Genomic DNA, 12,645 nt, shown 5'->3' with positions numbered 1-12,645 from the left:
TTATTTGTAAACAGATATATATTCACTAACATTAGAATTTGCAAAAAAAACAAACATGTCTGGACTCTGCAGATCAAATTTGATCTACCTTACCAGTTTCAAATATTATGTGCGAGTTATGGCCCCATTTCAACTTTGATATTGCGAATTTTGGTGTCCTGACAATAACGTAGAACAGGTACACTGGGTCTAATCAAATTGGTACACATGTTTAACGCTAAAATACAGGTCAAGTGTGACTGGTTACAATCCACAACAGCCTGACACAGTTCTGGCCGTTTTTCAGAAGAATTAATTTTCCATTCTTGTATCCAGGCAGCCTGTTGTGGTATTTCTCACTCCTGCGCATGAACCATTATTTACCATTTGCGTCATACGGTAAGCTAAATTATTTTTCTTAAAAACTGTCAGTGCATATTCCGACTGGTCGGTTAGTTTTCTCCAAAATACATATCAAAATCTGCACTCTCACAGATTGAACGTTATGACGACTTTTTGTCTTGGAACGAGCAAATTTTTGCTTAAATATCTGCAAACCAGTGATAAAAGACTGTCAGATGACAAAAGATCCGATCGCAGATTATTTTTATCAAAAATTGATTTTCTATGCATTCTTCTTAAACCGTTAGTAACGGTTTAAGCCATAAAACATACATTTTCGAACAGAAATATGGAAATCTGCGATCTAATCTTTTGTCAGCAATCTTATATCGTTTTGCAGATATTTACGCAAAAAATTATTCTTTCCAAGACAAAAAATTAAAAAGTTGTAAAAACGGAATATCTGTGAGAGTGCAGCTTTAAATTGGAGTTCAAATTTTACAGAGAACATGAATATTTTTTTGTCCGTTTTGAAAGAAAAGAAACTTGACATAAACGGCCCAACACTGCCACTGCTTCAAGGCTATACTTTTAATAATAAATCAAGACAAAATCACTATCGATAGATGCAGATGTCGACCTTTTCGACAGATTTTCAAAAATAATTGGTCATCAGAATTCATGACATCTTAGGTGAGAGGCTGTCAGCCTCTGAAATTGGTAGTAGGAAATTGACAATCTGTAGTCATAAATAATTTTTCACCCAACATTCTAGTTATATTGATTTTCAAACTATCACCATACAACCATCTTAAATGTTTTCTACTAATAAATAAGAACAGGTTTTTCTTCTTTCTTTTATGGTCAAAACAATAAATATTTGCAAGAACAATAAATAGGTCACTTATTGAAGTTTTTTTTATTCTTAAAGCACTAAACTTATGAAACAATACCTATAAAACATTTCGAATGAACTTCAATTTCAATTCATGAACATATTGCAACTTAGAACTATTAAAAAGAAAACAAATAGCATCACAAATGTCACACAATTTTAATTCCTTTTAAATTACTGTTCAAGTTCATCATTTCTTTTTCCTGTCGTATTTTCTCTTTTGTAAATGCTGTTTTGTTCATTTTCTTTTCTTGTCTTCTTTCCTGAAATAAAGAATATTGAAAATTTAATATATTTTTTTAAACATCCATGATCCTTTTCTTGTAATTTCATTTCTACAAATTCTAAGTAAAGGATTGTTCACATTGTTAAAATAGCTTGGTTGTAAAAAAAACAAAGTGCTTTTCTTTTTAAGTGTGCAGTAAGGTTTTTCAAGCAAGAAGCATTTCCAACACATAACATAACCACTCGTTGTTGGCATCCATGGTACACATTTTGTTAAAACTACACACAAGCATCTTGGGATAACTAGCTGACAATAGTTTAATTTTAATGATTTTTTTAAGTAAATGGATTTTACAACAGTTTTGAGTTTTTTTGAGATTTGATTTTACTAGATGCAATACATATATTCACTGTGGTCAACAGTCAGCTATTGAGGATAATTTTTTTTAAAGTATTTGCAGAAAGTCCATCTCAGAAACAATTTGCTTGCAGAGAAACAATATTTTGTAAGTCAATTAGTCAATCATACATGATTATCTTTATTTCTCAATGCAAAAATAGAAGCACTGAATTAAAAATTATAAAGATTGTGCATGACAATTCCTAAATCAGAATATATATTTAAATTTCTGAAGAGCGGCTCATTTGTTCCTTAAACATTCTTCATCAAACCTCAGGGACATGAGCTGTTCACATCATTCATCATTTAGCTCTGCTTCATTGACTTTCAGCAGCAAGTCCACCGCTTTTAGTTATATCTTTTTAATAAAATATGCTAGCAACACCTATGTTCCTGCTTGAATCAGTCTGTGTTTTCTCTCAATGAACACATACCCTTCTGTCCTCTTTGATAGCCTTCTTCCTATGAGCTCTCTCCTGTGCCGTTTCATCCTTAGGTCTGTATGTGCTCGCCTTGTCCATCGGCTCGCGCTGGTTCAGCATGTTCAGATCCTTCTCTGTCAGACCTCGCGATGCTATGGAGTCCTCAGGTAAACCAAGTTTCCCTTTCAACTTGACTGGCTTGTTCTGGAAATTTGAAAAATTATGAAATAATAGTTAGTCACAGTGTCCTCTGGTATTCCATGTTTACCACATAAAGTCTATTAAGTTTTCATTTAGCTAATATTGTTAATGTCTTGTTGATATTTGGCACTCAATGCATATTAATAGTCAAAACAAAACAGAGTGAATGAATGATATTAACTTCTGAAGGGATGTTCCTATAGACCTTGGCTATAAAAAGTTCTGACTAAGCTAAAACAGGTCCCAGGTTAATAGAATTATTACTCGATGAAAACCTCAGTGGTTCCTTAGACATCTTCACATGACTATGTCATTAGTGTCTGAGTAATACATCATTACTCCATCAATACAATATTTCAAGCATGTTCAGGGAAAATGTCAAAAAAGATCGATCTGCCCTCTGCTGCATTATCAAAGAATTGAAATCACCTCATAATCCTTGGAAGAAAAATACGAGTAAATAATGCATGTAGCTGCTTGATCAATTGATTGTGATGTATGCCAGGGGCGAGAAATATTTCCACAGATTTCAGTGCAGAAAAATATAACTCACATTTTACTAGCATGTCATCTTAAATACCGGTACATGTCAAAACAAAATAGGAATCAGCTCACCTTTGTGGGTTCCTTTATAAGCCTTGGGTGATTGTAAAGGTTAGAGTATGTGGACAGAATGGACTCACAGTCCCACTTCTCTTCTGGCCGCACCTCCACAGTGACCAGCTCCGTGTCACTGTCCGTATCACTCTCACTCCCTACACCCCCACCCCCACCGCCACCTCCTACACCCTCATCCACAACTTCAGACAGCTTTCTGAAAACGCATGGAGATACATTGGTTATGATAACAACCTATACACAGTGATTTACGGTATTTTGCTCTAGGACAACAAAATGACCAGCTTAAAATCAAATACTGGAGGAACTGTTATGAAGCCGAATCGTTTGAGTAACATGTAAATAGCAAAATGAAATACTTGTAGACTATGGATAGATATGATTTAGCTTATGGTTAAAAAATATTAGAAACTTCAGTGGTTCCTTAGACTAAAATCTTCAAAAAGATTCAGTAGTCTGATTTTACATCACTAGTTTCAAAATATATATATCATTAAGATGCAGAAAATGGAATTATTATGCAAGTGTCAAGGGCTTAGTGCAGGCACATTCACATAATCTATATAGAAATGTCAAATTTAGGTTGGAAATTTAGCTAAATGAAAAAAGATACTTCAGCTTGTATGCTTAATATTCTGCTTAAGAATTTTCAAGAAATTGGAGCAGGTTCTGGTTTCCACCCTAGAAATGGACTTAAGTAAAGTGTAAATAATAAATAGGTAATAGCCTAATAAATAGGTAATAGCCATCTTCACAATCAAGGTCAAGGAAGTGGTACAGCCTATGATGTAGAAACTTCAGTGGTTCCTTAGACTAGAATCTTCAGAAAGACAATTGTCCTCAGTAGTCTTATTCTACATCACTAGCTTCCACAATCATGTTACAGACAGAATTTCATAAGCAGCAGTAAAAGTTGTATATTGTTAAAGGTATCCATCTGTAGCAAGGTGCATATTTCAGTGTTTTATCTGTTTGTGTGTTTGGTATGGTTCTATATCATATATTTCACCATGAATTCAGAACCCACTTTCCAATGGCTACGCAGAATTTACATGAATACTGCTCCCCTTGATATGGACTTGAATGTAAATAAAATTTTCCCAATCAATGTTATATAGGTTAATATTAAATCACAGAAACTTCAGTGGTTCCTTAGACTAGAATCTACAGAGGCTGTTGCCTTCAGTAGTCTGATTATGCATCACTAGTTTCTACATATACCCTGCTATCTATTGTTTTGAAATGGGAGTGTTCAGGAGTCACAGTGCATTTTAACATTTGGTTTTACAATGAGATGGCTGGAAATGTCAGTGGTTCCTTAGACTGACATCTACATTTGTAGTTCAGTGTCTTAGTTATGCATCATCCATTTCCACTGACACTTATTTAAACATGACTTGGTAACTGTTATTTTTAGCCTTAAACCTTTTAATACAATTTGATCATTATCTCGAAACTAAGAACTCCATGGGGCCATTTCATGAAGGAACCTAGGAGACATTTTATACTGCTGGAAATGTCTCCTAACCCTCAAACACAATCAAAATTAAACAAATTCATACACACTACACAACAAATTGAAAACCAGTCTAAAGTCATAATTAATCATATGAAATTATTGGTCAGCTTTAACTCCAGTCATTTTGAATTTTCGATTATGTAATCAAAGTAAAAAAATTATAAAAATGTTTTATGTGCTGTATAAGAGAAAAACAAGCTGCATTTGAATGTTCATAAGTGTATGGAAATAATGAGAACAAAAGCAAATAATTATGCTGGTTTTTGTTGTATGTGGAGGTAATTTTTCAACAATAAGCTTTTATAGAATTTTTGAGTTGAACACAAATAATTGATACTGTTTTTTTTCCTATCATACTTTTTTCTATTTTAAGAAAATGCAGTGACATAACAATAATAAATAACAAAGATCATGCAATCAATTATCACCGACCTCAATGGTAAACAATTTCTTTTCGATAATGCTTTATCATTGATTTATCCCAACATTTCATCGTAGAAACTTCAGTGGTTCCTTAGACTAGAATCTTCAGAGACTATTGCCTTCAGTAGTCTGATTATACATCACTAGCTTCTACAATCGCAGTGTATTTAAACATTCAATTTTACAATGAGATGGCTGGAAATGTCAGTGGTTCCTTAGACTGACATCTACATTTGTAGTTCAGTGTCTTAGTTATGCATCATCCATTTCCACCGAGACTTATGAAAGTAGTTACCATGACTTGGTTGTCATTTTAAGTCTCAAGAACATTACAATCTTATGATGTTCTCAAAAAAATAACTCTGCAAAACTGTGTACAAAAAATACTTTAATTTAATCCTACTATATAATTTACTCATTATGATGAAAGAGATGCAATTTATAAACAAGGTATCTAAATGCAGGGACTAGTTTCATTAACAATCCTCATTTTTAAGAGAAAATATCTTGGTGTCATATTTTCATAATTTTGCAGTGAGAACTGAACTTTAGCCAGTATTTAACTTGAAGAAACATTGCTGCCATTTAAGATGTTCCTATAAATTTATGATTTGTGAAGTTATAACTAAGATCCTCTACAAAAGCAGGCCAGATGCATTTTTGTAATTAAAAAAATATATACAACGTTAGCTATTAAATTTTTAGAGATACATACTTGAGGTTCTGAGTTTGTTCAAACTCCTGTACTATAGAGTCAAGCATCATGCTACCCTGCTGCAGCGATCCATCTATGTCCTCTGAGTCCAGGGCACCAATCTCTGCATCATCATACCCCTCAAACACCTGTAAACACAACAGAAGTGAATGAACTAAAATAAACTATTGTATGTTTGAGAAACTTGAGTCAATTGTCACAAACATTAATGCAATTACTGATCTATATGCATTACCTTTCAAAGTGAACTCATTGAACAGGCATCCAAAGTCTAAGCACCGGACTCTCTGATATAATAATCCCATAAATGTTTATAAAAAGCATATTCAAGCTATGTCATTTTGCATTGACTGGAATGAAGATTTTATTATATGCTCATAAACCCTACCAATTTTTTTATTTAACTTTGCAAAATATAATGACTGATTAAAACCTCTATTCACCATTAATGTTCCAACACTGTTTTAAATGCTGTGATATACCCCAAAAGACTTAGCCCAACATACAGCATGTCATAAAACTTGACCATTGGAACACAGGCTGCAGGCACCGGGTTTATTACATGTCATGTGCCGGGATTAAGTATGTTACAACAATGTGTTCAAATGCCAGTTCAGCTTTTTTACAAATGTTGGCACCGAAACCCCAAATGGGTCAGGGAGTATATGGAGTACAAGAGATATTAGCTACAATTCCTTTGCAACATGAAATCAAACTACAAGGATAGCATGTTTCAGTGGTTCAGACATTTATATTTTTCAACAGAAATGTTCTGCGTATCTAGATCATCATCAACATGCTTCTGTATTGACAGCAATAGTTGCTTTGTATAAAAATTTAATGCTTTGTACACACTCATGCAAGGGCACAATTAATATACAAAATAATCAATTTATGAATGATGAAGAACCGTCTGAATTAAAGGTGATATTATTAGTTCAAGAACAATTTACCACAAAAACTCACAAAATAGCAAATTCTTCAAGGCAACATGTTTCATTGTATAACAGATGTTAACTGTACAAACACGGTCCATTTCCCCAGCTATCCCCCCGGACCAGGGGGGTAAACGGATGTAAACTGTATAAGTATAATAATAAGTACACACTTTAAAAACGAACCTTCTCAAACCTATCATCTAGAAGCGTCAGTCCCTCGTTACGTCGTATCACACTTGATGACATGGAGTAGTTGGTGAATCGAGATTTTGTTTCTTCATCCATAAACATCTGGTCACCATATTTAAAGTCCCCATCAAAGTCATCGTTGTCTGACAGGTCAGCCATATTGGAGTCAAGGTCACTGACCTCTTCAAGATCACTTCCATCTTCACCACTAGAGGGACAAACAAGGAGTAAAATATTAACCTGTTATTACAAGAAAACTTTGGCATGGCAATATAATAACTTCTGCTAAAAATAGGTGTATTTTTTTTAGCAAAAGTAAAATTACATGGAACACCATTCAATCAAACAAAGTGACCTGATAGGTAGCATGTCTCAGTGGTTCAGACATTTATATTTTTCAACAGAACTGTTCTGCGAATAGTTCTCATCATTAACATGCTCAATTATGACTTATACCGTGAATGTGTATATTGCTAGAAAAGCGTAAAAAGTCCATTTACGATACTTTAAACATTCATGACAGCAACGAACTACTGCCCGGCTTGCTAGCTCATGCTTTTATGATAATTGAAAAACACAGTAACAGTGTTTCATTTAGGCACATTACAAACATTATTGAACATTATTCTTTAAACGAAAATGTGAACAAGATAGTGAATGAGGTCTTGAGCCTGTGTATGTCTAATTTTGCTATTTGTGTAGAAGCACTGGTTTCTACTCAGGAAACAGACTCAACGGTCTTCACAAAAAAGCTTCAATAAATAAGTTAACAATATTAGGTTGATATTTTCCATACATGTTCTTGGTGGTGTTTGCAATCTGCATAAAATCATCATCCAGCTGATTATCCGGGTTGTCAAAGTCAAAGTCATCATCCAGTGCCTCCACAATGTCCGGGTCCCAGTCAGGCCGAGGCCCTGATACAGCAACAAATGAATACATCAATATTTTCTAAGCCACAAATAATTTTATCAATCTACTCAAATTTTTTTAAAGATTGATCTACCTAGAAGTTACTTAGTATGGTTAAGTTCTTCAATAGACACTTGATTTTCTACTCAAGTTAGTGCATAAGTACTTGTGTTGTGTGAAAATGGCATGAAGCAAACAGTTAATACTGAAGAAAATACCTCTTATAGGAAGAGCTGTATTTAGAAGACCAACAGGCTTTTCATACTCTGAGGGAAGGGCACTTGAAGGGAGTTGTATCCTGGGTGCGCTCTGAAAACATGGGTTATTTACAATTATTCGTGAAAAAGGACCCTACTCAAAATTTGGGAAAAGTTGAGAATTTCAATACCAAGTTACTATCATATAAAAACCCAACAGTTCCCCGTTTTATTTCATTAATGTAAATTTACATCATAATCATAATGAACAGTAACAAAACATGGTCAGAAATAGTGTATATCATTCATGAAGTAAAACATATTTGAGGTGGTACATATGATCAAATTCAGCAATTGAAACATGTTGGAAGTGAAAGACATGAATGCTTGTGGCAAACTTGAGTCAATAGCAAATTAAAATAAGATAGGGATTTTGTTAGAACTGTTAATATACCAGACAACTTGTACATTCCCCATTTTCATAATGTGAAACAAAAATATGATATGGTATTTATTTTTTGCACACTGGAAAGAATATAGACTAGATTGGCATGATGGCCCTTATAAAAGAGACAAAAAACAAGTTTTGTTACATATTCTTATTAAATACACAAACAATATACTTGTGTACTGAAACAGATGGCACAAGCATTAATTGCAAAAGCAGTGGTTTGTACAATTTGTCCAAAAAATAATAAAATTGACATAAAATAATCTACAATTCGACTCACCTTGTTTTCTTCTACTGCCACACCTTCATCAACCATTTCCACTTGGTAGATCTCATTGGTGTCTTTAAGGTGCTGCATGTAGTCATAGTTATCGTCAAAAAACACCCCAAACTTCCGCAGTTCCTCATGACGCTCCTCAACATCATTTTCTTTGTGCTTGAATATATTGTTAAAAACATGTTTTTTTCATTTTTGTCAAATTTTCACTTTCAAGGCCACAATCTTCAACAATTCAACATCAAAATGATGAAAATACAGTTTTTGATTCAGTTTTACGTAATTTGTGCAAAAATCTAATTTTGATCGACAAGGTCAAATATTTCCAAAGATATCATGAAATAAGTATTGTACAAAGGAAATTTTAAATTGTTGCAAGACGAAAGTATAACAAAGTTCTTTCACAGATTATTCACCCTATGTTAAAAGGAATTATCTTGTTGAGGTGAATTTATAAACAACTGACTACAACCTTTTAGGAAAACACATTGTTTTAATCCTGTGTATACATATAAACTTAAAAATTATATAAAAAAGATTTTATGCATTTTTCTTAACCGTTAGCAACGGTTTAAGCCATAAAACATTAATTTTCGAATGGAAATACAAAAATCTGCAATCTGATCTTTTGTCAGCAATCTGATATCATTGGTCAGGGCTCAAATTTAAGCTTGCATACTCGCTAAATGCAAGTCAGTTTTGCCGATAGCGACCATAAAAATCTACTTGCTAAAATTTGTGAGTCCCATATTTCAAAACAAAATACCAGAGGACGAACGGTAATTAGTATGCAACGATTATCATGTCGCAAAGACGCTTTACAATGCATAACAGGTAAGCATTTAACGCTTTTGTGGCACAGATCGTGTGTGCTGATTTGATGACATAGTACACAAATTCCAACACAGTTATCTCCCTTGACAAGCAGAGAAGTACAGCAAAGGGAAGAAACCACTGTTTGTGTGTGCGATTCAATACCATTTGGGTTTTCACCTGAATGTTACACTGACATTGTAAGAAGTTTTATTCAGACTTATTAAATAATGTGAAATGAAAAAATGTCTATTGTGCTATTGATTAAAAGAATTTTGTCATGTGTTCTTACGAAAAAGTAATGTTTGACACTTGTTCATTAAACATTTAACTAGAACTCACTTGTATTCACTTTTGTTACTATATTATTTGGCATATAGTGCCAGTGTTTTTTTAGGCCTGATTTGGGGCCGAAATTCGGCCCCATTCCCCTCTCCAAAAAGTATATATTTTCCCCCTATTTCAGTAAAAAATTCCCCTCCCGACGATGTCAAAATCATCCTCTAAAATAACTTTGCCGATCGTAATTACGGCACTTTTCAATACGGTAAACGCAGTTTGGCGCCGCATTTTACACGTAGTGATCATACGTGCTAGTCTCCCTTGATTGATCGGTATCGTTAAAGCGCTCGGAAAATTAATTATATTACGATTATACGAAAAAACAAGCGCCCCGTCAATGATTTTTGCATTTATACATTTTCCCCTTTTTGCCCTTTTACGACGCGATTTTCCCCTCCTGACGGGCCCTGGCCCCATTCCCCTAAAAGTGAAAAAAAACACTGAGTGCTTACTTAACCAGATGTAATACTTTAGAAAAAAAGCAAATAACTGTTTGAAAACACGAGTTGAAAATTTACCCACTTGCAAAAAATTGCAAGTAGGAAAAAAGTTAAAATTCTAGCCCAGTTGGTGTGCAGATATTTACGCAAAATTTGATCTGTCTACGACAAAAAGTTGTACAAATGGTAAATATGTGAGAGTGCAGCTTTAAAGTAGTCTTCTTTTTTTTTTAAATCACCCGCAAGTACTTCTCAAAAATATTAATATGAATTTAATGTGCAAGTATACTTTTCTTCCGATGTTTTATTTCATACTTTAACAGTCTTTATATTCTATTCATTTCAAATTGTATCTTTTTGTGCAATTGTTATAAATAAATACAGGTTAAAACAAAACATCAATGCATTATGCAGTACTTGTCCTGCATTGAATATGTTGTTGAGGCTGGTGAATCTTGTCAAATTGGGCATTATTCCAATGGTACTTTTTTGTTATAATTATGACTCAATTAGGCAAGTATTGCTTGATCAGGCAATAATTAACAAATCAAGCAATACTGCCTGATTGGACAAGTTTCACCAGCCAGTTATCACTGTGTGATACTTTAATACCAACTTCTGATTTAATGAAAAGGTGTTAGTTTTTTTACACTATTTTAATCAAGTTTTCCTAGTTTCATGACACTCAATTTGACACACTGAATTAAAAACATGAAACCTGAGAAAATTATAAATATGGAATTTAATAACAATGTTGTCTTATCATCACATGGCAGTACATGATTTGATAGCTACCTCATTTTTATCATGGGTTTCCTAGTTTCATGACACCCACTGTGACACAAAAACGGTCAACTCTAAAAGTAGTCTAAAATAATAGACGTGTTATACGGGATTCTTCCAATCGCTAACGTCTAAACGGGAATGTGCAAAAAACGGGGGTGTTTTAAAAATATTGAAATTGTTTTAAGTGAAGTATTTTATGGTTGAAATTGATCATAAAGAGTTATATTCATATTTTACCATGTAAGTGAAATGTTATTTTGCACTAAACAAGCATTTAATGCATTAAAACAAGTTGTTTACCTTTCCAATAAAACGAAAGTTGACTGACACAAAAACATTTATGCGAAGGGGAACAACTCGATACAATCGTAATAACTCGGCCTCCTCCGACAAAGCTTCGAGATAGACCTCGTTATACAATCGTAACAACTCGGCCATGGCCGAAATGTTCCGAGCGATTTAAAACTGTGCCCTGAAGCCTTGCAGGTGGCCTTCATGTATATATCGTTATGTTTTGACAGAATGAAATGAAAAAAAGCCGTCAAACTCATAATTATAAGTTGGATATTTATTTTTTTGTGTACGGAACTAATATAAAATAACATTATCTGGTAATATTTATTGTTTTTATGATATTTTATAGATTCTATATGCTTTAACCCGGAATCCTGATCGGAACAACTACCCACTTTTGATACTAAACAATTTGTACGTGAAGGATTTGCCATATCAAAAATCTAAAAAAACTCCGCCAACGTACAATTATTTGGACTACTCTAAAAGATAAAACTGGAGCATACTAGAAATCAATGTTGAATTTGATTACAATATTGTTTCATCATCACATGGCAGTACATGTTTTGATAGCTACCTTTTCTTTGCCTTCTACAAGAACATGCTGTGACGCCTCAGTGCTGACCAGCATTGGATCCTGCTGGCTCCTGTGAACCAGATGGAATGTAACTGCATCCTTCTTGTTGATAAACTTCTTCTTTCTTGCCGGCTGGAAAATATAAATGTTTGAAAAGTTAAAAATAACACTTCTTTATATAAAAACAAAACAGGAATGAAATGGGAACCATAACTAATTAAATGTATGACAGATAATCGCTGCTAATGGTATGGTACGAAAAGCTATGAGTACGAATGTTGTTCCTGTTGTCACTCGGTTTGACAGCTAAAGGAGCAAAAACACAAGTGTTCACTTTTGTATTTATTGACGTATCGTATTGGTTTAAATAATCAATTCTTAATCGGTGAGAATTTAAACAGAAAAACTTATAAATACCATTTCTGTTTTGGGATGAAAATGTCTGTCAACACATGTGCTCTCCACGTGACTGTCAGAGCCAATGAATTGCGACAATATCACGACCAATCAAATGCATTTAACTGCGCCCCCTATGAAAATCAGATGTAGACTGTCAATAAGTAGAAATTTCGGCAACAAGATTTCCAATAACAAAAAGGAATTGCACATTGTTTTTATTGTGGTCTTGTTAAGAAAAATTAATTTCAAACTTCCACATGTTTTCACGAAATTTGCATTGAAAATGACTCG

At 33.7% G+C, this 12,645-nt stretch overlaps 1 protein-coding gene across 1 annotated transcript; it reads right to left on the bottom strand.

Annotated features, from left to right (window-relative positions):
* Positions 1 to 1,224: 1,224 nt before the first annotated feature.
* On the bottom strand, positions 1,225 to 12,450 carry LOC128215537 (protein LTV1 homolog). The gene is made up of 10 exons (XM_052922220.1): positions 12,373 to 12,450; positions 11,956 to 12,087; positions 8,707 to 8,862; positions 7,997 to 8,087; positions 7,663 to 7,783; positions 6,861 to 7,074; positions 5,740 to 5,867; positions 3,080 to 3,278; positions 2,276 to 2,467; positions 1,225 to 1,479 (listed from the first exon to the last, which is right to left on the bottom strand). The coding sequence occupies exons 1-10, from the start codon at positions 12,373 to 12,375 to the stop codon at positions 1,366 to 1,368; spliced, it is 1,350 nt and encodes a 449-aa protein (XP_052778180.1). The 5' UTR covers positions 12,376 to 12,450; the 3' UTR covers positions 1,225 to 1,365.
* Between the last annotated feature and the right edge of the window lie 195 nt (positions 12,451 to 12,645).

Source organism: Mya arenaria, chromosome 13 (assembly GCF_026914265.1).
Source record: "Mya arenaria isolate MELC-2E11 chromosome 13, ASM2691426v1".
Classification (NCBI taxonomy): Eukaryota; Metazoa; Mollusca; class Bivalvia; order Myida; family Myidae; genus Mya; species Mya arenaria.
The sequence above is the reverse complement of the archived record's forward strand: the minus strand, read 5'-3'. Positions and strand labels throughout refer to the sequence as shown.

Bases quoted from the DNA above. Each gene is read 5' to 3' on its own strand.
- LOC128215537 (XM_052922220.1), bottom strand. The intron at 3,279-5,739 runs GTATGTATCTCT...ATGCGTTTTCAG, and splicing joins GAACAAACTCAGAACCTCAA to AAAGCTGTCTGAAGTTGTGG. The intron at 2,468-3,079 runs GTGAGCTGATTC...TCAAATTTCCAG, and splicing joins TTATAAAGGAACCCACAAAG to AACAAGCCAGTCAAGTTGAA.